At 49.4% G+C, this 25349-nt stretch overlaps 10 protein-coding genes across 10 annotated transcripts; 6 read left to right on the forward strand and 4 right to left on the reverse strand.

The window, feature by feature from the left end:
• Positions 1–2135: 2135 nt before the first annotated feature.
• LY89DRAFT_579290 (P-loop containing nucleoside triphosphate hydrolase protein) lies at positions 2136–4505 on the reverse strand (the record flags this gene model as incomplete). Its single annotated transcript, XM_018208994.1, has 3 exons — positions 2136–3521; positions 3586–3666; positions 3717–4505. The coding sequence occupies 3 exons, from the start codon at positions 4503–4505 to the stop codon at positions 2136–2138; spliced, it is 2256 nt and encodes a 751-aa protein (XP_018074998.1).
• Positions 4506–4769: 264 nt separating this feature from the next.
• LY89DRAFT_682352 (beta-tubulin) lies at positions 4770–6790 on the forward strand. Its single transcript, XM_018214492.1, has 6 exons — positions 4770–4826; positions 4988–5037; positions 5114–5155; positions 5222–5276; positions 5325–6115; positions 6167–6790. The coding sequence occupies exons 1-6, from the start codon at positions 4815–4817 to the stop codon at positions 6558–6560; spliced, it is 1344 nt and encodes a 447-aa protein (XP_018074999.1). The 5' UTR covers positions 4770–4814; the 3' UTR covers positions 6561–6790.
• Positions 6791–6897: 107 nt separating this feature from the next.
• On the forward strand, positions 6898–9070 carry LY89DRAFT_682353 (argininosuccinate synthase-like protein). Its single transcript, XM_018214493.1, has 7 exons — positions 6898–7166; positions 7236–7278; positions 7329–7357; positions 7408–7441; positions 7500–7643; positions 7695–8615; positions 8726–9070. Exons 1-7 carry the CDS (start codon positions 7152–7154, stop codon positions 8779–8781), a joined length of 1242 nt encoding a protein of 413 aa, XP_018075000.1. The 5' UTR covers positions 6898–7151; the 3' UTR covers positions 8782–9070.
• A 173-nt stretch (positions 9071–9243) lies between these two features.
• LY89DRAFT_682355 (uncharacterized protein) lies at positions 9244–10266 on the forward strand. Its single transcript, XM_018214494.1, has one exon. It carries the CDS (start codon positions 9415–9417, stop codon positions 9949–9951), a length of 537 nt encoding a protein of 178 aa, XP_018075001.1. The 5' UTR covers positions 9244–9414; the 3' UTR covers positions 9952–10266.
• Positions 10267–10451: 185 nt separating this feature from the next.
• On the reverse strand, positions 10452–11729 carry LY89DRAFT_450759 (CIA30-domain-containing protein). The gene is made up of 3 exons (XM_018207607.1): positions 11448–11729; positions 10942–11397; positions 10452–10895 (listed from the first exon to the last, which is right to left on the reverse strand). The coding sequence occupies exons 1-3, from the start codon at positions 11486–11488 to the stop codon at positions 10673–10675; spliced, it is 720 nt and encodes a 239-aa protein (XP_018075002.1). The 5' UTR covers positions 11489–11729; the 3' UTR covers positions 10452–10672.
• Positions 11730–13094: 1365 nt separating this feature from the next.
• LY89DRAFT_682357 (uncharacterized protein) lies at positions 13095–14194 on the reverse strand. The gene is made up of 2 exons (XM_018214495.1): positions 13816–14194; positions 13095–13763 (listed from the first exon to the last, which is right to left on the reverse strand). Exons 1-2 carry the CDS (start codon positions 13985–13987, stop codon positions 13237–13239), a joined length of 699 nt encoding a protein of 232 aa, XP_018075003.1. The 5' UTR covers positions 13988–14194; the 3' UTR covers positions 13095–13236.
• A 2075-nt stretch (positions 14195–16269) lies between these two features.
• Positions 16270–16961, forward strand: LY89DRAFT_771627 (uncharacterized protein). The gene has a single exon (XM_018221888.1). The coding sequence runs from the start codon at positions 16409–16411 to the stop codon at positions 16871–16873; it is 465 nt and encodes a 154-aa protein (XP_018075004.1). The 5' UTR covers positions 16270–16408; the 3' UTR covers positions 16874–16961.
• On the forward strand, positions 16584–17793 carry LY89DRAFT_682358 (uncharacterized protein). The gene has a single exon (XM_018214496.1). It carries the CDS (start codon positions 17074–17076, stop codon positions 17521–17523), a length of 450 nt encoding a protein of 149 aa, XP_018075005.1. The 5' UTR covers positions 16584–17073; the 3' UTR covers positions 17524–17793.
• A 986-nt stretch (positions 17794–18779) lies between these two features.
• Positions 18780–19131, forward strand: LY89DRAFT_450913 (uncharacterized protein). The gene has a single exon (XM_018207608.1). The coding sequence runs from the start codon at positions 18895–18897 to the stop codon at positions 19078–19080; it is 186 nt and encodes a 61-aa protein (XP_018075006.1). The 5' UTR covers positions 18780–18894; the 3' UTR covers positions 19081–19131.
• Positions 19132–23313: 4182 nt separating this feature from the next.
• On the reverse strand, positions 23314–24273 carry LY89DRAFT_682361 (uncharacterized protein; the record flags this gene model as incomplete). The annotated part of the gene is made up of 2 exons (XM_018214497.1): positions 23499–24273; positions 23314–23450 (listed from the first exon to the last, which is right to left on the reverse strand). A coding segment is annotated over exon 1 (194 nt), but the record flags the coding sequence as incomplete, so codon positions are not given.
• Positions 24274–25349: the final 1076 nt, after the last annotated feature.

The raw sequence follows: 25349 nt of genomic DNA on the forward strand, positions 1-25349 counted from the left end.
AATTACCTTCCGTGATTTGCTGTTGCACATTTGGGAATTGAAGCACTGCGAGCATCAGAAGCGGATCTTGAAGACCCAAGATGTCCTTGGAAATGTTGGCTGGAAGGACAGTGGTCGATATAGTATGTGGTCCGACCAACAGATTCCCCTCCTCGAATTGGGCGGAGAAGTGGATTTCAGCGCCTCCTGGTATTGTGTAGCTGATGTTCTGTGACCCTCGTAAGACACTTAACTCCGGTTCCGGGGTGTTATTGACCACTTCATTGGTAACATTCAGGCATTTGCTGCAGACTGCCAAAGAGTCGAAGATTGGGAATGTGCAATTGCCGGTATCGCAGACAGGCTTCTGATTTGAAACATCTTGTGGACTGAATATCCCATTTAACACCGCAGCTTTCCTGTATGCCGAGCCTCGGGTCAGTGGATGAACAATGCGAAGAGATCAGAGTCCCGGAGATTATAGGACATTCAGACATCTAGAGCCTGCTCCAAAGACGAGATACGAAACACAACACCTTTCACAAAAAAATAGGACTCACATATTCCAATCTGGGCCGTCCAGAAGACCACTATCCACTGCGAGAAATGTCAGCTCGAGACTCTGACCACGACAATCGAAGCTCATTGAATGATATAACCGCTCAGATTAAGGACAATAAGACTTCGAACATTACTTACAAGTATTCAAGGCAACTTGTTCATCGTAAGATTGCGCTCGCCATGCCTCGGCCACGCCAGACGGGACCGTTCTCTGTGGATAGGAAAGAATCTGTTGAGAGAAAGGATCCATGACCAGGGACAGAATAGTAATGATTCCTCCCAAGGTAGCCAAGTGAAAGGCACTTGTCTGTAAGATAAGTTTGGCAGCTCCGAAAGGACCTCGACTCGCATCATCGAAAGTCTGAATTTCTTCTAAAACTCTAGGTTGCCGAAACCATCTAGTCCCCAACATCTCGTTAGCATAGGATCTTTACAAAATGCTGAGAGAAGCTTGTCCCAGAAGTGCTGGTAGATAACGAGATATCTGATGTAGGACATTTCAAGCCTCAAGGTTTCAAGCACAGCACAGGATATGGGGTAGTACTCTGGGGCAACTTACAACCATTTCAGCTGGCTCAAGCACTCAGCAACGGCAAATAACATGGTAGCTTTCGCGATGGTAGCGCAGAAAGATATATAGGTATTGACAGTAATGTCAAGGGGAAGCTTTGGAAGAGTTTTGCCATCGAAAATGAACAGAAGAACCACGATGGCCAGGAGAGCAAAGATACTAGTGACGACGCTGATAATACATATCCACCAGTTGTAGATGAAAAGTGCGAGACGGTTAGACAATCGGGTCGACCTGTGGAAACTTGGTTCGTATTCGCGAATTAATGGTATGTATTGTTTGTTTGGTTGTCCACCACTGGGCGGACCGCCAAGAGAGGGCGAAGGAGTAAAGTCCTCGTGAAACTCTGGTGTTAACGGACTCTTGGTCCATCGTCTTGAAGAATAATCCGGTGAGCTGTATGGTGGGTAGGATGGAGGTGAGTTCGGATATGCGCTGTAGTCCCCAGCCGAAGCCATTATGGGCAACGTTGTGATGCAATTTGGGCAAAAGCAAAATCGCGATGCAAACAAAGGATGTGGATACAACCTAATCAGATGCTCACAAGGGAGAAAGACAACTGCGATGGAAAGAATGGATTTATCTCATGTCAGAAAGACGGCAATTGGTGCAAGCCACAATTACTTTTTCCTGCAAGTCCCGCTGGCGGCCGTGAGCACAGCTGTCTTCATTTCAGCCACCACTTCACCCACTTGAATGTTCCCGCTAGCACGCGCAACAGCGAATGGTTAATCTTGCTGGATCTAGACGCGTCGAATGAACTCTGATAAAGCTGAAGGAATCCTAGAGGTGTTGAAAGTGTACAATTGGATGGAGATGCAGCAGTATGGCTGAGAGTTGTAGGGCTGTGAATACAGTAAGCACTAAATTTAAACTTACGAGTTACATTGATTGGCGGGGAAGAAGCTGAAACTTTGGGAATGTGGAATGGATCAGATAAAGAAAACCTTGCATGTCATTCAGCAGGGGTGATCGAAGCGACACAGCAAGCCGTACAGATATATCTCATTATTCCGTGAGTTGTCTAATGAGCTTGCACAACACCTGAGGCATCCGCTTGAGCTGTGATCCTCTTCTTATATGCCTGAACATCACCAGGGAATTTCTCTACCGTCCCGTTGTCGCATACCCACAGACTCGTGCATACCGTCTGCAGCATAGTAACATCGTGACTAACCATCAACACACCACCTTGGAACTGCTGAAGAGCCGTACTGAGGGCGTCCATAGCCTCGATATCCAAGTGATTGGAAGGTTCGTCGAGAACTAAGATATGGGGATTGGTGAGGGAAAGGCATGCGAATGCAACACGAGATTTTTGACCTCCAGAAAGCAGTTCCATCTTCTGCAGACCTGTCATGCCTGTGATACCAAAAGCTCCAAGGTGGCGTCGATATTCTTCGTCTTGTTTACCCGGATAATTCTTAGCCATGAAGCCTACTGCACTAGTATTCAAATCAAGAGCATCGACATGATGTTGTGCAAAGAAGCCAATGCGTAATCGAGGGTTTTGAGAAATGAGACCAGACGTTGGTGACAACTTTCCAATAAGAAGCTTGAGTACAGTGGTTTTGCCAGCACCGTTGGGACCAACGATACCGATTCGGGAATCAAGTTGTACGTCGAGGTCAACGTGTCGTAGCAGTGGCTTATCTTTCGTATATCCAAAGGAAACATTGGTCATCTGCACAATAGGAGGTGAGAGCTTTTCTACATCAGGAAACTTGAAGTGAACTGTGTAGACACTCTCAGGGGCCTCGAGGACAGGCATCTTCTCGAGCTTCTTGATTCTAGATTGAGCTTCTGATGATTTCGCAGCGTTGTAGCGGAACTTGTCGATGAAGGCTTGAAGATGTGCACGTTGAACCATCTGGTTCTCGTACTCTCTTTGAGCTGTCTTTCGCCGTTCTTCCTTGGTGGCATAGAACGACTCGAAATTGGCTCCCTTGTAGTAATCCAAACGCTCGGAGTGTTGATGTATGATATCTGTTGCGACTTCATTCAAGAATGCTCTGTCGTGACTGACTACCAGAACCGTGCTCGGATAACCTTGCAAATAGTTGGCCAAGAAAGTGATAGATGGGACGTCCAACATGTTCGACGGTTCGTCTAGAAGTAAGAGATCAGGTTCGCAGAAAAGGGCTCGTGCCAAAGCCAAACGCATACGCCAACCTCCAGAGAACGTCTTGGTAGCAAACTGTTGTCGTTCCGTTGAGAATCCAAGACCTGCAAGAATCGATGCAGCTCGAGATTCTGCTTTGTCTGATTCCATTTCTGCCAGTTTGGCTTGGATATCTCCAAGAGTTTGATCTAAGCCCTCTCGATCTCGGTCTAGCTTTTCAGCATCAACGGAGGTATCGGCCATATTCGATCGCTCTGCTTCAATATCTGCGAGCTGCTTTGTGATTTTCTATGGTATTGTCAACATCCACGCCTATGACGATGAGGAGATGTCTCCGTCGAGTTTGACTTACCACTTGTTCTGCAAGCAAGTGCTTTCTCCACACATCTGCGTCTAGAACGGCCTGTAATGCAGGGGTATCGTCTCCAGTAATCTGATGAGCAATTAGCTTGATGATTTTACCCTCTGTGACGGTAGTCTAACCTCTTGTTCAACGTGAAGAATCGAAATGTGGGTTGGAATTGCCAGTTCTCTGCGGGCCAGAGCTCTTAAAAGAGTGGACTTTCCGATACCGTTCTGACCAACTAAACCGTATCTTCGACCAAACGCTAAAGTTAAAGTGGTATCTGTCAAGATACGTAGACCGCCAATTGAGACATCGATGCTGTCCAACTTGATATCCTTGCTCTTCTGTCCCTGAGAGCCCCCCAGTTGCAAAGGATTGACAGCCATGAAAAATTCTTCGTATGATTGAGCATCATCGGTTTGATTGATCAGCTTGGAAGCTTCGTACTCAACCGTCTTGAAAGTCTTCTTATTCTGCTTTGCAGCAATTTTCCGCTCAGCTTTCTCGAGTTTCTTGCGGTCAACTTTGGACTCAAGTTTCCTTGTTCCCGCTGACTCTAAATCTACGCCACCAGTAGAGACTCCCAGAGTAGATGACATATTACGTTGAGCTCCAACTTGAATTGCCTGGTCTAGCCTTCTGGCCGTAGACGACATCTGCTTCCGTTGCCCATTTGCGGCAGCATTGAATTTTTTCACCCATTTGTCCACAAGCTGACTGATTTTGGCCTCATTTTCCGGCGATGGGTCTCCTGAAGCAGAGACAAGAAGAGAAGTAATGGATACAGCTGCCTCTTCTAGAGGTGATGGTCCCGTAGATTCTGCATCTGGCACAAAAGCATTGGATGCATGTGTGAGGTAACCAACGGAGTATTCCGAGATGATAGGATCAATAGTGGGCAGGAAGGACTTGATCTCGGATTCCATCGTGTTCGCGAATGGATTCAACAGTTGGGTGATCGAACTTGACAGATGCTGGACTGATATTATATCCTTAAATCTCAGGATGCTGGAATTCGCCTCAATCCACGTGATCCCTATTTTATTGTTTATTTCGCTGCCTTGCCGAGAGACTAGCGCCTGGCGCTGGTTGGCCAAAGCACCTTCCTACACCGCTTGCACAACAAATCCCTCCACTTCAATCAACAAGACCTTAAACCTTTCAACGTCTTGCTCTTCAATCCTCAAATCTTTGCACAAACCCATCCGCAACTCGAAAGCAATACCAACTTCATCATGCGTGAAATCGTAAGTCTTTACCCCCTCTTGCGTTCTCTGCAAAGCTTTTCGACGCGTCTGTTGTTGACCCCTGAATTGCTACCCCACTACCTCATCTACCTCATCTGCCTCAAGTATCCTCAACTATCCTCAAGAGATCACTTGCTGACCATGTCTTTTACAATACCTAGGTCCATCTCCAGACCGGTCAATGCGGTAACCAAATCGGTGCTGCTTTCTGGTGCGTACAACTCGAAATCGCGCCCTCCTGATACACGTACGCGACACGAGGACTTGCAGTACTGATAAACATGCAGGCAAACAATCTCTGGCGAGCATGGCCTTGATGGCTCCGGTGTGTAAGTATTCGAGATGATTCTGACCTACAGTCAAGCTTGTGTACTTCTGCTAATCCAATTTTCTAGCTACAATGGCACATCTGATCTCCAATTGGAGCGCATGAACGTGTACTTCAACGAGGTTCGTGTTCAAGTTTCATTCTAAGTCCACTTTGCTAACACGATATAGGCTTCTGGCAACAAGTATGTTCCTCGTGCCGTCCTCGTCGATTTGGAGCCAGGTACCATGGACGCCGTCCGTGCTGGTCCTTTCGGTCAACTATTCCGACCTGACAACTTTGTCTTCGGCCAATCTGGAGCTGGAAACAACTGGGCGAAGGGACATTATACCGAGGGTGCTGAGCTTGTCGACCAAGTCTTGGATGTTGTTCGTCGTGAGGCCGAGGGCTGCGACTGCCTTCAAGGTTTCCAAATCACCCATTCCCTCGGTGGTGGAACTGGTGCCGGTATGGGTACGCTTTTGATCTCCAAGATCCGTGAGGAGTTCCCAGATCGTATGATGGCCACCTTCTCTGTTGTCCCATCCCCCAAGGTATCCGATACCGTCGTCGAGCCTTACAACGCTACCCTCTCTGTCCATCAATTGGTCGAGAACTCTGATGAGACCTTCTGTATTGATAACGAGGCTCTCTACGATATCTGCATGAGAACCCTCAAGCTCTCCAACCCATCCTACGGAGATCTCAACCACTTGGTGTCTGCCGTCATGTCTGGTGTCACCACCTGCCTTCGCTTCCCTGGTCAACTTAACTCTGATCTTCGCAAGTTGGCCGTCAACATGGTTCCCTTCCCTCGTCTCCATTTCTTCATGGTTGGATTCGCTCCTCTCACCAGCCGTGGTGCTCACTCTTTCCGTGCCGTCACCGTTCCCGAGTTGACCCAACAAATGTACGACCCGAAGAACATGATGGCTGCTTCTGATTTCCGCAACGGTCGCTACTTGACTTGCTCTGCTATCTTGTAAGTGTACACAACCCAGACCGTTAATGTCTCATGCTAACCTTTGTGCAGCCGTGGTAAGGTCTCCATGAAGGAAGTCGAAGATCAAATGCGCAATGTTCAGAACAAGAACTCTTCCTACTTCGTTGAGTGGATTCCCAACAACGTCCAAACCGCACTCTGCTCTATCCCACCGCGTGGTCTCAAGATGTCATCCACCTTCGTCGGTAACTCAACCTCCATCCAAGAGCTCTTCAAGCGTGTCGGTGATCAATTCACTGCCATGTTCCGACGAAAGGCTTTCTTGCATTGGTATACTGGTGAGGGTATGGACGAGATGGAGTTCACTGAGGCTGAGTCCAACATGAACGATTTGGTTTCCGAGTACCAGCAATACCAGGATGCCTCTATCTCTGAGGGCGAGGAGGAATACGAGGAAGAGGCACCATTGGAGCCAGAGGAGTAAATTACTTCTACATTGCTACACTGATTGGACAGCATGGTCTTCTGATCATGTTGCATATATTGTTGGCAAGGTTGGTGATGTTCTGGCGGGCTTTGTTTTTTCATTTGTCTAATTGATAGCGACGGTGCTTTCAGAGAGATTGAGTGGAGGAAATACCTCATGGAAGAAGTGGTTAGTAACAGTGATGGAGTACAAATCAAGACTATTAACTGTCCACAATTGCGTGCAGCATGCATGTATACATGGAGCTTCCCCATAGTGATTGACCTATCCGGTGCAGTACATCACCTCATTGCCTTCACATATGCAACAGAAAATTTCTTCTTTCAACGCGTGATGCACATTGCGGAAGATCTCAACACGCTTGCGAAAATTTAAAAAACTGTTCACGTCTCCCCTCCTTTAGTGGAGCTTGCCTTATCTTATCTTAGCGTGCCGAGAGCGGGCTGTTTACAATAAAATTTCTGAGCTGCTCTTCTGTTTGTCCATTGACTCACCTCTACAACAGAAGCTAGTTGGCAGAAGCAATATAATCCTTCCAAAACTACGAACACTTCCATCAAATCTCTATTCCAATTACGAGGCTTCACAATGGCAAAAGACAAGGTCAGTTGTATTAGCACTCCTACCCCTCACCGCCAAAAAGCATAGGGCTGATAAAGATTGACAATTCAGGTCTGTCTCGCATACTCTGGTGGTCTTGATACTAGCTGTATCTGTAAGTTCTATTGTTGGGAATTGGCAATTCGAAGCTCACAATTGGGATAGTGGCATGGTTGCTGGAGAAGGGATATGATGTGAGTCAACAATCTACCACCCCACGTATCGTGATCCTGACAAGGCATAGGTTGTGTGCTTCATGGCAGATGTAGGCCAAGAAGGTATGATACAGAGTTTTCTGAACAGAAAGACCAATTGTTCACTCACATCACTACACAGAGGACTTTGATGCTGCGAAGGCCAAGGCGAAGAAGATTGGCGCTTCTGCTTGCTACGTTGAGGATCTGAGACGTGAATTCATTGAGGAGTTGTGCTTCCCAGCTATTCAATGCAATGCTATCTATGAGAATGTTTACCTTCTTGGTACGTTTCCCCCGGAACCAATCACACAAGACTTAGCTGACTTTCGGATAGGTACATCCCTCGCCCGCCCAGTTATTGCACGAGCACAAATCAAAGTCGCACAAAAGGAGGGCTGCATTGCTGTTTCTCACGGTTGCACTGGCAAGGGCAATGATCAAGTTCGATTCGAGCTCGGATTCTATGCTCTCCAACCTTCCATCAAGGTCATTGCCCCATGGCGTATGCCCGAATTCTACGAACGCTTCGCTGGTCGCAACGATCTCCTCGATTACGCAGCAAAGGCTGGTATCCCAGTAAGCAGCACAAAGAGCAAGCCATGGAGCATGGACGAGAACTTGGCACACTGCAGTTATGAGGCTGGTATCTTGGAGGACCCAGATGTCACCGCCCCAGAGGATATGTGGAAGTTGACCGTGGACCCATTGAAGGCTCCCGATACCCCAGAGGACTTTACTTTGGTGTTCGAGAAGGGTCTGCCAGTAAAGCTCATTACCAGCAAAGGCAAGACCATCACCGATGCTGTTGAGTTGTTCTTGGAGGCCAATGCTATTGCCCGCCGACACGGTGTTGGACGTATCGATATCGTTGAGAACCGATTCATTGGTCTCAAGTCCCGTGGCTGCTACGAGACTCCGGGTCTGACCTGCTTGCGCTCTGCACACATTGATCTCGAGGGTCTGGTTCTCGACCGTGAGGTTCGTGCTCTCCGTGATCAGTTCGTCACATTCAACTACGCCAAGATCCTGTACAATGGCCTGTACTTCTCCCCTGAACGTGAGTTCCTTGAGGAGTCGATCATTGCCTCCCAAAAGACCGTCAATGGAACTGTTCGTTGCCGTGTCTACAAGGGACTTTTCTCTGTGCTTGGACGTAGCTCCGAGACTGAGAAGCTTTACGATGCCAGTGAGAGTTCTATGGATGAGATTGGTGCTTTCTCTCCACAGGAGACTGGTGGTTTCATCGCTGTTCAAGGTACGTCAATCTGCTTTTCTTGCATACACCCAGTGGCTAGCTGGGTCATCGACTTTCTTCCCCCAGATTATATCCCACTATGCAACATCGATAATGCTAACGCTATATAGCTATTCGCTTGAAGAAGCACGGCGAGGCCAAGTTGGCACGAGGCGAGAAGATCTAGATACCCTTTCGCTTCACTTGGGAGGAAACTTGAACAAAAGCAAAGCATCTGGGGGCTTCTTTCATATTTCTGACGATGAGGCTACTTTACTTATCCTCTGAAGACTCGGGCAACTAATTTGGGGGACTTGCACTTGAATTCGGTTCTGAAACGGAAAAGCTTCTAGTCCTTGCTGCACTTGCTTGCTTGCTGCTTTGTATCTCGCAGTCTATTCGAGCGTGCCTTTTACTACCCTATTCAGACGCAAATAAAAAAAATACAAACAATTCAGAATAAATTCAAATGCGAACGCCTTGCGAAGTCGGTTCGGGCGAAATCGAGACCGATGGGCTTGACTTAAGTCCGTTCCCAGAAGGGCGTATGGTGACTTCCGTCCGATGAATCCGACGTTTGGTAGCATACCCCAAAGCAGTCAACGATTCCATTACCCTTGCTGTTCCCTTCCAATATATCTCCGCAAATCCCGGGCGAGAGAGCCTCCAAATTCCAAATCCCGATCCCAGAGCCTGACTTCGAAAGCGATGCTACCCGTCACCGTTGTAGAACTTGAATATTTACAGGAAAGAGAAAAGATCATCTGGAGTAGTTGTTTTGATTAGGAAACCGCTGAGTCAAAGTGCGCTGGCTGAGTCAATGGGATACCTTTTTCGTTCGGTTGTCCACGATGTTGCCCTACATCGGTTAAAGGAGGCTGCCATGCGTCCGCAGTTGACATCTTTTGGGATGGAAAGGGAAGGGGTTCGAGAAAGATGCGGTGAAGGTACGTACCTTTCTTGCTTCCTGGGATACTCGGAAAACCAGCAGGACGGATACGGAACGAGAGGGGTGTCAGGTGTCCCGGTGATCGTTGCCTGTGAATGGACCGATCGTACCGATGGGGATATAGGCACTGGTGAAGGTGGGTGGGATCCCTTCGGCTATGCCGGTCCTCGCGTTCGTTGCGTTTCTGAGGGGTGTTGGATGGAGGGGTTGTGTTGTAGGGCTGTGTGGGTGCCAGACAGACAATACCTAGACAACGACATTTCGCTGCGATGCGTAATGCTGGTCAGGCGTATGCATACACCGGGGAGCTTGAGCTCGGGCGTGCAGGATGGGAAAGAAGAATTAATTGTCAGCAGAATAGCTTTCGGATTCCATTGTGGGATGAAAGGCTGGGGTATAAAATGGTAATTGTCATTGTTTGCTTGGCACGTATCATATTTACTACGTGTACTTGTGCAAACACACGGGATTTGTGAACAAATTCGCTAATCAATAATCCAGGTGGAGGAATAGAGTTCCGCTTACGAGCCGTTGAATAGAAGGGTTGATTTTTGATTATACTGTATGATTGCAAAGCAGCCTCGGCGGTCGAGGTGTACGGCGTCGACTTTCGACCGACGGAAATACGGAGGCACGCATGCAGTACGGGAAAAGGGGAGAGCGAGGCAAGGGGTTTGGTGGCTTGCATATGCGAGGAACATGAGACTTCATTTCATCTGAATGCCGTGCGCGGCTTCGAGAAGATCTGCATGTTGTCTTGCATTGCAAATTGTTGTATCAGGGCTTGAGCGCTGCAGGGTGCTGCACGAACAGTGCAATTAAAACCCGTGATGGTTTTCCTATGCTGTGTGACCAGATTGTGATTCGGCATTAGACTTGCATGGTTAGGATACGAGCGAGTTCGTTTGTGTTGTCGAGAACACGATAGCCGAGTACATTCAGGGGGATGCGTACTAGGATGGTTTGATGTTATGTTTGTGCTTTGAGTTCAATCCGTCTGAAAGAGATAAGGCTCCAATTTTCTGTTGCTGGTATAGGCCAACAGCAACATGATGCTTACTGGCAGTTCGAATGCGAAGTCAAGAAGATACCCGGTATTGATTCTTTTGATTTGGGTAAGGCGGGCCTACTAACTGCTACAGAATCGGGAAAACCAACCAACCCAACTTTGTTGTTGTTGTTGTTGTTGTGCATCTGATGTGTTGTCAAGTCCATCACCAGTCCAGGGCACTGAAGTCTGATTCGGGTCGTCGTGATATGGCTCACCAGTGTCGGCCGAAGTATCCTTTTTATAGAATGCCGAAATCGACCTGATAGTGAGAGAGAAGTCCCCCTGTTGAGTCCCAAAAAAGCTGAGAAGTCAGTACCGCATTGTGATATCGAGTCAGGCACTCTTACCTTCTCATCATTATGCTGATTCTTTTGACGTGCTTTAGATCCAATGGCTTGGCATCCTTCTTCTCCTTTCCTCGATATGTAGCCTTTAGCTCATTCCATGAGACGAAAACCTTCTCGCCTTCCTTGTCCGCCTTGAAGTCAAATTCCCAGCTAGTCGTACTTTGTTCCCTCCCGTTTGGACTCTTGGGAAGCAATTCATCTTTCAATATCAATGTATACTGCTTCCCATCCGTTTTCGCGATGTCGAGGAGCATGCCATCGTATCCTGAAAGATCCCAATTTCTATCTTCCCCAGTAGTCCGTTGTGATGCAAATCCTGCGCCGCCTAAGGTGTCGATGTCTAGGTTGCCCTTGAATACAGCTGTGGGGGAAAATGGACTGCAGGAAAGCTCTGAGTAAGACGAACCGCCGCGAACGCGATCATCGCTGCTAGTCCAGTCAAGAGGTGACCATGGCCTAGGGTGTATTAGCATATCGAACTTCAGAAAAGGTATGGAGCGACTTACAGATCACCACCGAACAGAGAGTTCTTAGTCACCGAAGCCATTAGGAGAGTTATGAGAAGGTTCTGCACTTTGCAGTTTGTAGAGAACCGAGAAAAGAAAACCCAGGGACAGAGACGGAAATTCCGAGAAACCTTAAAACTGTTCGGGAGGAAGCAGGAGATTTAGAGACAAGCTTAGTGTCGCGATGATTCAGTGAAAGAAGAGCGTGAAGGTGTGATAATACCAGAGGTTGTAGACAAGACTACCAATTGCCGATTGGAAATCTTTCTGGTCGTCGACAATGCTCTCACCTTTCCACTAATCGGAGAATGAGCGCATGCTAGTCGAGCAATTGCTAGAAACCCAAACTGGATCGCACTGTGCCAAAAGTCGAGTTTCGAATAAACTTGACTCAAGAACAGGAGAAGTTCTCAAAGATTGACAGACATTCAGTCAGTCACAGCCTGGTTTAGACATGAAGTAGAATTTTGGTGATGACTTCACCATCGCTAGTGTCTTGGCATCCCCAGTCTTAGCTAAGCAATCTAGCGTTCCGCGGCTCGGAGATTTCCCATGGCGTAGCTGGGACTTCTCCGCGACCGGTGCTCATCGTTCATTCTCCAATCATTTCGACTCATCATGAAGCAAAACAAAATGGTTTCTTGTTGATCAGAAGAAGATCTTCGTACGACTTCACGCTCAAAGAAGGCTACTACTCGTCTCCGCCACATCGATGCCGCCGGGCGCGGGAAGTAACGATCCTTTGCTTCTCAAATATACTAATTAAAAGTTAAGGCTGTGCTACTTGGTCGGATTCCTACAACGGGGGTAGTGGGCCCTGTAGGATCCAAGTGCCACGAGACGACGCTAAACTCGGGTTCGCATTTTACACCAGACCTGGAGAAGGAAATTCCCGTGCTGGCCATCGAACAGACGACGACAAACGGCGTCGGCCAAAAAGCCTTTGACGCAAGCACTTGCTTGGTCTGGAACTTTCGGGATATCGAAATTCTACAGTCGAATCACAAAGTTTACGTGAAGGCGGTGTTTCGAGGGGCGATCATCGCTATCACCTACCATTCGTTCCTGAGAATCTTGAGACTCAATCATGGGACCCTAATCGGAGCCGAGCCATCGCGGTCGGAGAGTATCTTGCTGCGAGAATGCGTGGCCCCTGCCGCACAGTGACGCAAGGCTACGACCTGCTACCTGCTACCTGCGAACGGAGTAGGCGGAAGGAACACGAAAACAACACGAGGTGAGGCATTTGTTTGACTTTGACAGATCTGGGAATTTTGCGTTTGTCCCGTCTCGTGGCGGAAAGTTCGACGTCGGAGACGTCGGCAGACATTTTGGTCACTGAAGCTATTGGCTGTTTGAAAGTTTACTGAAGTCAATATCGAAAGTGCATTGAAGTTTCACGGCAAGCAAGAGTGGAAGTAGAGTATTGTTCATTTTGCATTTCCTCGAAAGTTCGAGCTCAAAAAACGTGCGGGTATGTACAGCAGAAAATAAGCAAAACCATGAACACCAGACGACCATGCTTTCGAATCCTTCTTTTAAACCCAATTTCGTAAAAACATCTCTAGAATGAGTGTCGAGCGCTTCGTACTCAATTCCATATACCCGAAAAGAAAGCCATGTATTGTTCGACTCTTATATTTGTGACAAGAGTCTTGGCGATGGAGGCATTGATAGTGGGGTACTAGGATAGTGGTATGATGAGCCAGCTTCTGAATGCTCATATGAGTGTGAAAGAGGAGGAGTCTGGATTTGCATGTTAGATCATTGTTTATATAAGGTTCTGAGCTCATAAGTTGCTTACATGAGGATTTGAATCATCATAACCGTGGGATGCGTGGATATCGATAGCTGGCAGACCTTGGTTGTACATGTTGAAAGGGTGCATGGTATCGTCTTCCCTCTTGATAGCTTCGTTGAAGTGCATCATCGAAGGAAGCGTCACTGGCACAGGAGCCAAGTAATCTCTGTACTCTGCGGTGGTAACCGCGTGGTATGGCTGCGACTGTGGGTATGGTGGGTAGACGATTTCCTCAGGAGCTGGATATGTGTGGTATGCGAACAGAGGAGGTGTTCGAGATCCATCGCGCTCAAAGGCATGTGTAGGAAACATGAGGTTGTCCTCCATTGGTGGCGTATACTGGTTTTGCATCATTCTGGGTGATGGCTGCCTGTGAACAATCTCTGGGCTTCGCTGGTATTGCTTGATGTTCTCCTTGCGTTCTTGGTGGAGTTCTGCGTGCATCTGAGGTGGGGATGCGGAGGAAGATCCAGCACGTCTTTCGAGGTCTTCGAGACGTCTCTTGAGCTTCTTGCCTATCCAGGAATCAGTTACAGGTCACTTCAGGAAAGCTGCGGGGTTACTCACGGTAGTTGCGTTGAGCAATGCGGTTTTGAATTCTTCTCCTCTCGGCCAAGTCGGATATCTTGGTCCAGTCCTCATCTGGGTTTGCTGAACTGCTGAAAGCACTGCTGGTGCCGTGGCCGGTAATATGCCTCGACGCCGTGGCAGTCGAGTAGGAATAGCTTGCTCGAGACATGTTGATATGTTGGTTGCAGGTGGTCTTCACTCTGGTCACGTACGACGATGATACAAGAGAGAAAGGAAGATATCTTCAGAGTGGAAGGAGACTGAAGAAGGCTTTGAAGGCTGGTGATAAACAAGATCCGAGAAGCCTTAATTGGGGGTCCTACCTGAAGTATATATGTTGCTGCGGGACGACACATCCTCCGCGAACATACCGTACCCTACGGACTTTACAAGGCCACATCCACTGATCCCTGACCTCAGCTACAAGAGCCACCCTGGGATTGACAGTCCCTAGGGTGTGGTGCACCCACCCCTGCGAGTTTCCTGCCCACCCTGCCGCCTTTCGAACGTTGTGCGCATGCAAGCCACGGTGCTGGTCCGCTCTTCTGCAGGTGTCGACTCCTGGCCCGAAGAGGACAAGCGCGACGGGCGCACCTAAAACGCAAAAGGACCAAATCTTGTGCCACCCCTGCGGCACACCCAGGACTCTATTAATGGCTAATTGTCCATTTTGGGAACACTTAGCTATCATTAAAAACAGCCCAACGCTCGTAAAGCAGCGCCAATTGGGGCTCTTGCTCTACTGTCTCGAGTCTCCACCAGGCAAGGCTGGTGGTGGTGGTGTTACCACGAATAGATCTGCGCTACGAGACGATTGCCAGACAGATAGGCTACGAAACAGCCCTATGGGATGTGGCAGAGAACCTCGACGGCGAGCACTGCGAGGAGGCGATTGTGTCAATCCCGTACGAAGGACTCCGTCAATTGCAAGCCTTCTACGAGCAGGACGAGACCGGACAGCACATGCCATGGCCATCCTCTTCCCCCCTTCTGCCAGCTCGCATTCTGATTCGAAATGGTTACTGTGAGGCGCATGCTGCGATCTAATCGTGGACAGAGGGCGGAAATGGCTTTTCTGGGAGCATCTCTCTCTCTTTTCGGCATGTGTGGATCGGGAACGGCGCCCGCAAGTCAGCGCGAATCGATCGCCCATCTCTCATCGTCCCCCACCACCGGTAAAAGACGTCCCAGCACAGAAGAGAAGGGTCTGACGCTCACAACAAGACGAAATGCGAGATGCCAAATCAGCATTGCACATTTCCAGTATGGCTCCAGAAATGGGTGCCTGGGCACGGTTTAGGAAACACTGGGAAACCCGCCCTGGAATCTGTTCCCACGACGGTCGGACTTTGTCCCAATCGAATGGCGCGCTTTGCTGAGTGCTCATGCCCTTTGGAGATCCCTGATTCCATGATTTCCGCAACGGGGGTGCGCAGTTGGGGAACTCTCGGGTACGATCGACGTTGCGACGAGATGATGCAGTGACACAACTCCAGGGCAGCCGTGACAGCTTCACAGTGCACACCCTCGACCACCCTGTGCACATGTCCAGCATTCACCGCATTGGAGATTGCCCTCGATGAATATCGGGATTTGAATAAACACACACGCATTGCCAACCGCGGTCCCAACGAATTGCCGAGAGTAGTTCGCATCACTCGCACGAATAGAATATCTACAGGTAAATTTACATGATAGCTAACGCCCACCACCACAAATACAAATTACCAAGCAGATGATTCTATTTCTTGCCCTCTGGTGGTTGCGGTCGTTGCTATCCTAGGGTGGAACTTGGCAATTTAGACTGCTACGAGATTTAGAGCTCTACGAGCTCCCAGACAGGCCGACCCTCGCACCCTGAGGCATTCGCCGTATCCTCTACCACTTACAGAAGCAGTTATCTTAGCATGTTGATCCATCTTATCAGGTCGTCGCTTGTCGCATAGCTCCCCAAATGAGTGACGGTCTCCACGCACTTGCCCTGCGCCAGGCCCGGGCAAGTCGTCGTAGAAGCGTACAGTAGTCTCTTCTTGTCGGGGGAGACTGGGTGGATAGATAGTGGAGGTTCTTCTTGGGTGCTTGGCTTTTGGCCCCAGGTGTCGGGAGGAGCCAGGGTGGGGATGACGCTGTGCAACGGTGCGAGCTTCCCCTGGTCTTCTCTTGCCTTCTTCTAGAAGCTCCAGAGCTTACTCATAAGTTTATTTTTGCTTCCCCGATTATCAAGAAAGTCCTGGGTCCGAACGATTGGACGAGACGTTGCAACGCAACGAAAGTGATCGGGATCCTGGGCAGACACCAAGGAGAGTCCTTGCACACGGTGGCCTATGGCACCATAGGGCCGCTCGCATCCCTGCCCTCCGCCATTTCAACGCGAGAACTGTGGAATCCAGGGTATAGCACCCAATCACTGCGCGCCCATCGTATTTCAGGGAGGATGAAGGACGGTGAGTTCTAAAGTCGCTCCAAAGCCTCTTTGCTGGACGGACCGATTGCGCTTGAGGGGTATCGTCCAGTGAGCAGTGCTTTCCCCTCGCACACCCCCTTCAGCCCTACCCGGTGCTTGCGTGGTGTACCTTCGACATCTGTCCCAATGTCCCAATGGAGTGCGAACCTGGCCACGCTGGGAAATAACCGTGGCTCGACATGCATCCACGTCGCCGTCGCCGAAGCCGAACGGTCACGATGCAGGAGAAGCTGCGCGGGATCTCGATGGAAGGAAGGAAGTTCAAGGTCAACTCGTGGCGGCTCAGTCGCAACTGTACGAGATGCGTTCTGGGCCCTAGCCTGGGGCAGCCGGACGATCACGGGCAACGTCCCAAGTGCTTCAATGTCTGGTCCTGCAATGAGGGGGTCTTTCTTGTCGCAGTTCTTGCGCATTTCTAATGCGGCCATCATTTCCCGTGGATGTATCGTTCCTATTCATGTCATCCGATATCAAATCTCCACCGTAGTCGGTACTGAGGCCGAAATTCAGTGTCGGCCGCGTTTACAAACTTTGCCCCTGAAGGAGCCTATTTGGAGGTATCGCTCAAAGGCGATGGTGCGAGCTCCGTAATTTGTCATTTGTGCTGTTTATAGTATTTCATTATTTCAGTATCATTCTATTTGCTTCTGTCTGGTCCTGCGTCGGCCGAGGGTCTTGCTTGGCTTCCAAATCCAAGAGGAAGGATTCAGAAAATCCGTGGCAGTGTATCTATACGATACATCCAAAGACCAACCATATTGGTGTCAATGGATATCAGTGATGTGTACATGATGCCTGGCTCCCTTTTGGTGGTCATTGGGAACGAGCTTCATAGCCTATCACGAGCTCAGAGCGCTTGTTTCTCTTTTCCTTCTGGAACGGGAAACTGTTCGCCATCACTCCCTAAATCTCAGCCATACACGCCATCACTTCCATCAAGAACCAATGTGAAGCATGCGGAGGATTTACCGTTCACCCGCCACTACCCTCCGGCTTTCAGCCCTCTGATTATCTGTCGTGCTAAGGCATCGAAGACGCAAACCGTCAAGCCTCCGAAGTTTCACTTCATGTCGAAAGGACGAGGGTACGAGATTGCAGCAGCAGCCTTTTTAAGAAGGTATGATACTATTAAAATGCTGATTCATGACACTACTACCGTCGGGTCGGAATTCCTTCAAGCTGATACCATTATGGAGAAGGGAGCTGGGACATGGATGAGATGGCCTCTGAAGCACACTTGACAACTGTGACGGCCTGCACCCACTACACAGGTTCACTAAATGCTTATCCCGTGCAGATGCCAGCATATATGGTGATGGTACCTTTTCAGTGGCTTAACAGACGACCCCCTTACATGACGATCTGGTTCAGTTTGGACAATGGTGTAGTCTCTCCCACAAACGCACTCGGGTTCGCAAATGAACATGAACTGGCACACGACTCAAGGATGAAGATCACTTATAGAAAGCATGACAATAACGAGGTGGATGGATTCTTCCTCTGATCAAATTAGGAATACAGTATCCCTCACTTCATCTCGTCTCGTCTCGTGCTGGGCTCGGTCAAAGCTTCCTCACTGCGCACCACGTCGGATCAGGGGGAGCCGTTAAAGTTCTCACCGCATCCCATCCTTCCCCCCCCGCTCACAGGGCTGTGAGGGAAAGCTGCGTGCGTTCGGGTACGGACTGTTCCAAGAACGTAGCTGCGGGACCCGTCTGTCCTGTAAGGGCTGAGCACCAGCACCGCGCACCCGTAAATGGGAAGCGGCCATCATCAATCTGCCGCTGACGGTGGCTTCCAAGACGCTTCGCATAGCGCAACCTGTGAGAGTCCTGACGCCTAAGCGCCGTTTATTCATCAAAAGACAAATAAAGATCTTTGAAGGTCGTCCGGATGCTATTTGGTTCTCGTCCCGAGGAAGGTCATGTTGCCTTTCTTCTTCTTCTTCTTCAGCGCGGAGAATTCCTAAACGGCTATGTCGTTGTACTGTACTGTACATACGAGCTCGAGCCTTTCGGGAATGAGGGCCTAAGGACTCTACTAAACAGGAACAATGTTTCCAAGGGATCGACGACTGTTAGACGCCTATCTCCCGCGCACTGGGAACGAAGAACGAATAACGACTAACGATCCTGGACGACGAGCGACGTGGTTGCCAAATTTGCGAGTCAAAACGGGGATTCCCATGATCGTCGCATCTCGTCAAGCAAATTAGGAGAATTTCGCTCGCGCGGATGCATACACGCAGTTGATGAGATCCCATCCCATCCCCCAAGCAAGCCCGTTATTCTCGTCACAAAACGTTTGACGTGCAGATATACCCCAAGCCTGTAGCGTAGCCCCCGGGCTTGCTTCATTGGTGCAGTCGTATTTGGTGGACCAAAGAAGGCCCCATAGAACAGCCCCTTATCTCGGTACTGGTATTTACGTAGATAGATCTCGGGAAAGCAGCAAGCAAGGCAAGAAAGAGCGCGGTTGAGGAGAGCTTCCCCCTTCCCCCTTCCCCCTTCCACCTTCCCAAACCGTGGAATACCCGACAATTCTTAAACGAAGGAGAGCTGCCAATTGGCCAGCTTTGACGATCGTCACTGGACCCGAGCTATAGCTCCAGGATGGATGGATTGCTGGGACAAGGAGCCTTTCTTTCTTGGGGTCTGTTCGTAATTCGTACTTGGATTAAGCGACGCTATCAGGGACGAGACTGTTTCCCACTTGGTATCTTCCTTTCCTGTCAAAAAAAGCTTGTGTCGGAAAAGACGCCTTTTCATTCGACCAGAAAACGAGGAAATGAAGGATAGGATAGGCTATGCCAGTTTAACTTTAGATGCTAAGGCTAAGGAATTGGGAATCATTCGACCTAGCCTAGCCTAGCCTTGCGACTCTTGCGCCTCAGGCCAGCTTAGCCGTCGATCGTACCATTGGTCGTATGCTCGCCAATGAAAAAGGGGGGAGCACAGCCCAGCACGTGTCTTCTTCTTGACATGAAGGAAGGCCGCAAGGCTATGCATACATCACCCAATCTCGATTTCGCGTTCGTTTCGTTGCAGCAGCACCACAGAACAGCACAGCACAGCACAGCATCTTTTTTCCTAATCTGCAACATTACGCCATTGTTGCAACGTGACGTTCGCTTTTCCTCCCTACATACATAATATATTGCCTCCCAGCTCGATTGAGTCATCGCCGAGGAGTTCTGGATCGTTTTTCGGGGTAAATTGTAAATGCCACTGCTGCAGCAGCACGCCGACCAGCTTAATAATGGCATGTTGAGGCCGCCGCTGGTGCGCTAGAGGGGTCGGTGCTTCCGTAGGTGGAGGTGATTCATAAGGCTGAAGGTGCCAGATCCTTGAGACTCCGCTGTCTCAGTGCACGCCGAGCAACGAACGGCGAGAAACGATTGGTGACGCGCACGATGGACGGGGAAGTGGGCGGCGGGGAGCAGCCGCAGAAAGGCGTGCTTCTGCGAGGAGAGAAAGAGAAGGTCGGCGTCTTGAGTGAGGTTGCATGCCTGTCGTTGCAGTGATGTGGTTGTGGTGCGGTGCGGTGTCTGGTGTCTGGTGTTGGTCGTATCGGGGTGTTTGGCTTTAGACGCCATCGCGAGAGGCTCGCAGAAGCACGACGTAGGCACCCCTCGAGGCACCTCTGTGCCTCACCGCTGGAGATCTGGCGTGGATCTCGCAACACTACCACGTTGGGACAAGCGCATCTTCCTAGCGCCCTGCTCGGATGTGCATCCAAGCTCTGGTGTGGCACAGCCCACCTTGCTCCTTTGGGATCTATTAACAGTCTTTTTCTCGGGGAAGGACCCTTCTATCCCTGACGCGCCATCGCACAGTCCAGTGACCCAGCCTTATCATTTTCCCAGTGGGGGCCAAGGGAGTCGGCCGCCTCTACTTACTCAAGTGAGTGATTGAACGTAAGGTTCTGACCAGCGTGCGCCCACCGAGCACTATCCTTGCCCTTCCACTACTAGTTGCAGGACGACTAGCGAGTTAGCTACCGTAGAGAGAGAGAGAGAGAGGGAAAGGGAAAGCGCAAGGTTTCGGTAATCGTATTTCGTACCAATCAAAATGGCCGTTTCGTTCAGTTCGACCTCATACCGGTCCCCATTTCTGCTCTGCGCCTTTTCCTTTTGGACCCCACCCGGGCCCTACGAGATTCCACACCCACCACTACCCAGATGCCGCATAGCGCGACCGAGTCGGTCTACTGCTTCCGGCTAGAAGAACTTTATTTTCTGTTGCTGCTTCTCTGAAGCCTTCTTAACTTCGAACGCTAAACCCCGATATCCGTGAAACTGCAGAGCAAGCCAAGACATGAAGGGCGCGGATGTACGAGTATACCGGAATTGGGAGTTGAAAGGCTATCAGAGTTCACAGTAACATCCGCAACGACGATCATCGGAGTCCCATTCAGAAATTCCCAGGACGCTCGAAAGGACCAGGCCAGGTAGTTAGTTGAACCTTGCTGTTGTTGCCCCAGCCATGTTCATCACATTTTCCCTTGAATACCCTATTACCGAAAAACCCGACTCCCCTCGTCAGTCGTACCCGTCGGCCAATCACAGAGCTGATATCGCGTGCTTAAATTCGTCCGAATCCGAAGTGCGGTTATAGGGAAACCTCATATCGAGGATTTCCCTGCGATGCCAAGACGCATTTGAATTCTCCTCTCTCTTGACGACGAGACCAGGTTCTTTGGTCTCTGATCTTTTTCTCCCCTTGGGCTTGTGGATTTCCCTTGCAATTGTTGGGGCTTGGATACCTACCGGTATGTCTGGGCCACGGGTCAAGGTCGTGGCCGTTCCCGCTCCCAACTCCTTCCTACCGTACTCCTTCCTTCATGCTTTCCCACCTCCTACCTATCCGCAGCAACTGAAGCACCTCTGTTGCTCCTCCAAAAGCCAAACCAGCTCTCCGGATTGGCCGCGCGCTACGAGCCTACGAGTGATCAACGTCCTGAATCTCGTGCTGCTGGCAAATGTTTCAGTTCGCTGCACACACACAACAAAAATATGTTAGTTTTAGCTCAGGCTACTTTCTTCAACATGATTGATTCACAACACGCAATGAAGGAACGGAACGGAAAACGATTGTGGGGGCCTCCTTCTCCCTGCATGTGCCCGTTCGTGGTGGTGGCTTTACGCCACTCCTCTCTCTGATGAGAACTTTGTTGTTTGATCTTCTCATCTGTTGGACACGATCCTGCCATGCCATGCTCTGCCATGTGCTTGCCTTGTCTACGCTGATGTGTTGTGTGACCACGAGTTCGCCCCCAACCAACACCATCCATCCACACTCCAGTCATCAATCGAGCAGCAGCCTTTCGGTGCGAAAAGCGTTAACTTCGGGAAGTTGAAACTAGCCGACGACGAGGACGACGCCGCTCAGGGGCACGGGTGCGCAATGCTAGTAGGCAGGCAGGCAAAGTTCTTCTGCAGAATAATCCAGATCAATCACCTCGCGATCCTGTCTACGGCACAGCACGGTAGGGCACTGCCGTGTTTGTGTCTGTCCACTTTCTTGCTTTGCTTTGCTTTGCTGCATAATCCCTTCCTTCCCTCGGCCGATGTTTTACCCATATTTTTCCTTTGGAGCTGCTATTTCTATTTGTGTTGTTTTAATTCAAACAACACTTGAGTTTTGAGATTGGGGATTTGGAAGCATTTTACTGCGGCGGCCAAGCGCAATACAGACATACACCCGCCAACCCGATCGCGAGATACGAGCCCTGTTGATTCCATCATTAAGCGCTGCTCGGTCGAAGCTTGGCCCTCCTCCGCGTTTAGGGTCATAGACCTCTCCATAAAATTGTGGGTGGATTTCATACCAGTGGACTTCGCGGAGCATGCTTGAAGAGGCATTCTATTCGTTTACGTTTCCGCATTCGCGAAACTTAGATTTCAATCAAAATGTACGTCCTGGTTAGATTACGAAAGATATGCCACATGCAGCAACCATCAAGTCGTACTTAGTTGTTTCGTGGTTATGTGCGCGTGCGGCTCAGCTCCTCTCCTCGCCTCCCCCTCCCGCCTTCTTCTTCCAGCAACGCATCGGTGTTGGGGTTACGTGGGAAACAGCCACGAGCATCTGATTGGGTTCCTCGTTCGGCGTTTTTATGAAGTGCCGGCATCGCGACCAATGAGCGGTGCTGCCCCGCGTTTGGCCGAATAGGATGGATAGGGCTGGTGCGATGTGATGTTCTTTTTCTTTTCTTGGGAGATTCTAGGTGCTGCTGTGAGCGGCGGCGAGGCGACGATCCAATATTTCATATCAGACCATTGCTATGCGACTTGTAGGGAATTTGGCAAGCAGTGAAAATAACCACGGACGAGAGAGCAGAATGGGGACTTCGCTCTCGCTTTCGAGAAATGGTGGTGGTGGTCTAACCACCCGAAAGGATGGAAGCAATATGGGAAATCCTTCCTTTCCTTTCATCACTCACTCACCTGTCTGTGGCCCAAGATTACCGAGTATGGATTGCATGGCTGGCCAGCATTGTCAAAGCACAGCACAGCACAGCACGACCGGTGAAGCAAAGTAGAAGGAAAGGATGGAATGGGATGGATATACTTGACCGCATCTTCGTATCTGTACAGATGCAAATACGCAACCAACCCCTTTCCTGGGCAATATGTGTGACATGTGTGGGCATTCTACCGTACCAACAACCCAGTGCTGGCTGCATTATCATGGATAGATGCCCATGTAATGCATATGCGATCTACATCCAGTATGGATTTGATTATTCCAGAACGATTCCCTTCTTTCCTTCCTTTCCTTTCGTACGCGGTTAGATAGATAGATAGATAGATACTGGCAACGAGAATCCAAATTTGATTCCTCCACGTCTCTCTCTCTCGTACGGTTACGCTTCTAACTGATTGGTCGTTCCGTATGCCATCCCCGACGGGAACGGAAACGGAAACTAGCTCGGCTCCGGCGACGTGGACAACGGGCTCTTCTCTTTTCCGATGTTGTTTTTTTATCTTGGCGAGGAACTATTCTTCCTGGTGGGTAGGTAGGCATGAAACTGGACTGGGCTGCTCATTTACTGACTGTGCGAAGTACCGGAGTTAGGTAGGTTATGGGTTGGCATGCACAGCAAGCAAGACCTCGCGCTAGAAGGAGAGCGCGAAACGCGGCGTCGCGAGCAGTCGGGGCCGATGGTGAGTTGAAGATATCATGGGATGGAAATGTGCTCACTCACGGTGTAGACTCACCCCGCGGCATCCAGTGCGAGATGCGAAACAGCATTAACTCCTACTGTGGTCTGGGGATGAATATCACAACACGAGGTCCCAATGCAACATGACGTACTCCCCCAAGTAATACGAAAATACGACAATCCTTCCATCTAACTAAAGACATTCTGGAAAAGGAAGAGAAGACAATCCCTTCCGCGATCGAAACCTTATCCTCGAATTCGGAGCCTTTTTTTTCTCCTTTTCTCATGATTCATTATTCAGCAGCGCTTCGAGAGATTCTCTGTGTGGTCGCAAAGCTACCTATTTGAATTTCAACGATCGACAGAGCAACGATCGACAGAGCAGCGATCGCCGTTCGTACAGCCGCCTCTATGTGGTCTCTATTCCTAAAGAGGCGATGGCTGCGCGGAGACTTTTTGTTTGGTTTTTTGAGTTTCTGAATTTCGTTCATAGGTTTGTTTACGGGCTAGTTGGCTTGCCCGCGGTCCGCTTCCAAGGTAATGGGATGAGATGAGGGGGATCGACCGAACATACAGCATACAGCAAGCAGAATGAGATGAATGCGTTGTGAAGTCATAACTTGCGCCCTACATGTGGAGGGAGGATTATCTGATCTGTTGTTGTTTGTGTGGTGGTTGCCGGATTCAGGTAATACTGCTGTGTTTGGTGGGCTCAGGGCGGAGAGATCGTCTGTCCGCACGTAAGGTTGTGTGATTATTCATGCAGTGAGCGAGTGAATTAGTTGGATGCATGCATGTATGTACTGTATGTCGGTATTGCCTAGACTGAAGATAAACTCGATTGGGTGCGTCTTCTTGGTTCTTGCTACTGTAGGAAGATTGACTGCAAGTGAGTCACTCGGGGAAAAGAATATCGTGAGAGAGAGTTGGTGTTATTGTTTTGTGTCTAATTCGACTAGTCTGCAGTAGGCTTCGGAGATTTTGAGGACATGTGTTTACTCAAGCTCCCCTTCGATTGTTTTTCTTTTTTTTCCAGCTTTGGTTCTGTTAAATCTCCGTCCAGAGCAACGTTCCTTTGTTTGGGAAGGCCGGTTCGAACTTAGTGGTTGTAATCGTAAAACCAACCTCATAATAGAAAAGTTTCGTTTTATGATCGGTCCTTTTTTTTTCTTTCCTTTTCAGCTCGGCTGGGTCAGAATACATACACGTCGTTGGAGCAGCAAGAGTTTTTCGGGTTCGGGTGGACAGAAACAGACTTCCATTTTTGGATGAATAGTCTTTGGGATGGTCTGCTAGATTGGATCTAAGTTCACCGTCAAGAACATTGAGAACGGCCTGGCTTGGCAATCACACACCGTTAAGATGACTGCCGAAGCCTCATCACAAATCAACACTACCAAGAACTCCTATAAACCCATCTTAAGTCCGAAAACTAGACGGACTACGAACTTTATTCCCCATAACACAACGTGATGGCGGGATAGAGTCCCACTGGCCCATATTTTAAGATGTGTCTTGGCTCTGGGCTGAACCTTCTTCGTTGCCATCTATCATTTGCCTAGAAATTACGCGTATCAGAGATCTGGCCGTCTTGGTTTTCTTGGACCATCGGCCAGCTTTCGATGAATTCTTAGCATTGATATCAAAAGCACATCTTCGTTTGCCAAGTTCATGTATGCTGCTGTGAGATTTGATAGAATTTCAAATGACCAAGACTTCTAAACCAGCCATTTACCGGTGCTGTATCAGCACTTGAGATGAGGCTGTGTTTCGCGCGATTGTCTTTGCAGCCCAAATATTTGGCGATGGGAATGCGCCTTCTTCACATGGCAAATGCCCAGACGTGAGTCGATGACGAGTCACCATTGTGATACCATGATCTTTATTCTTGGCTCGCTGT

The sequence above is a fragment of the Mollisia scopiformis genome, assembly GCF_001500285.1.
Source record: "Mollisia scopiformis unplaced genomic scaffold LY89scaffold_6, whole genome shotgun sequence".
Taxonomy (NCBI): Eukaryota; Fungi; Ascomycota; class Leotiomycetes; order Helotiales; family Mollisiaceae; genus Mollisia; species Mollisia scopiformis.

Bases quoted from the DNA above. Each gene is read 5' to 3' on its own strand.
- LY89DRAFT_682355 (XM_018214494.1), top strand. From the start codon at position 9,415: ATGGGATACCTTTTTCGTTCGGTTGTCCACGATGTTGCCCTACATCGG.
- LY89DRAFT_450913 (XM_018207608.1), top strand. From the start codon at position 18,895: ATGGATGGATTGCTGGGACAAGGAGCCTTTCTTTCTTGGGGTCTGTTC.
- LY89DRAFT_450759 (XM_018207607.1), bottom strand. From the start codon at position 11,488: ATGGCTTCGGTGACTAAGAACTCTCTGTTCGGTGGTGATCT. The intron at 11,398-11,447 runs GTAAGTCGCTCC...AATACACCCTAG, and splicing joins TCTCTGTTCGGTGGTGATCT to GCCATGGTCACCTCTTGACT. The intron at 10,896-10,941 runs GTAAGAGTGCCT...CTGACTTCTCAG, and splicing joins ATCAGCATAATGATGAGAAG to CTTTTTTGGGACTCAACAGG.
- LY89DRAFT_771627 (XM_018221888.1), top strand. From the start codon at position 16,409: ATGTCCCAATGGAGTGCGAACCTGGCCACGCTGGGAAATAACCGTGGC.
- LY89DRAFT_682357 (XM_018214495.1), bottom strand. From the start codon at position 13,987: ATGTCTCGAGCAAGCTATTCCTACTCGACTGCCACGGCGTCGAGGCAT. The intron at 13,764-13,815 runs GTGAGTAACCCC...ATTCCTGGATAG, and splicing joins CATTGCTCAACGCAACTACC to GCAAGAAGCTCAAGAGACGT.
- LY89DRAFT_682358 (XM_018214496.1), top strand. From the start codon at position 17,074: ATGCCTGGCTCCCTTTTGGTGGTCATTGGGAACGAGCTTCATAGCCTA.
- LY89DRAFT_682352 (XM_018214492.1), top strand. The intron at 5,156-5,221 runs GTAAGTATTCGA...CCAATTTTCTAG, and splicing joins GGCCTTGATGGCTCCGGTGT to CTACAATGGCACATCTGATC. The intron at 5,277-5,324 runs GTTCGTGTTCAA...AACACGATATAG, and splicing joins TGAACGTGTACTTCAACGAG to GCTTCTGGCAACAAGTATGT.
- LY89DRAFT_682353 (XM_018214493.1), top strand. The intron at 7,358-7,407 runs GTGAGTCAACAA...GACAAGGCATAG, and splicing joins TGCTGGAGAAGGGATATGAT to GTTGTGTGCTTCATGGCAGA. The intron at 8,616-8,725 runs GTACGTCAATCT...AACGCTATATAG, and splicing joins TGGTTTCATCGCTGTTCAAG to CTATTCGCTTGAAGAAGCAC.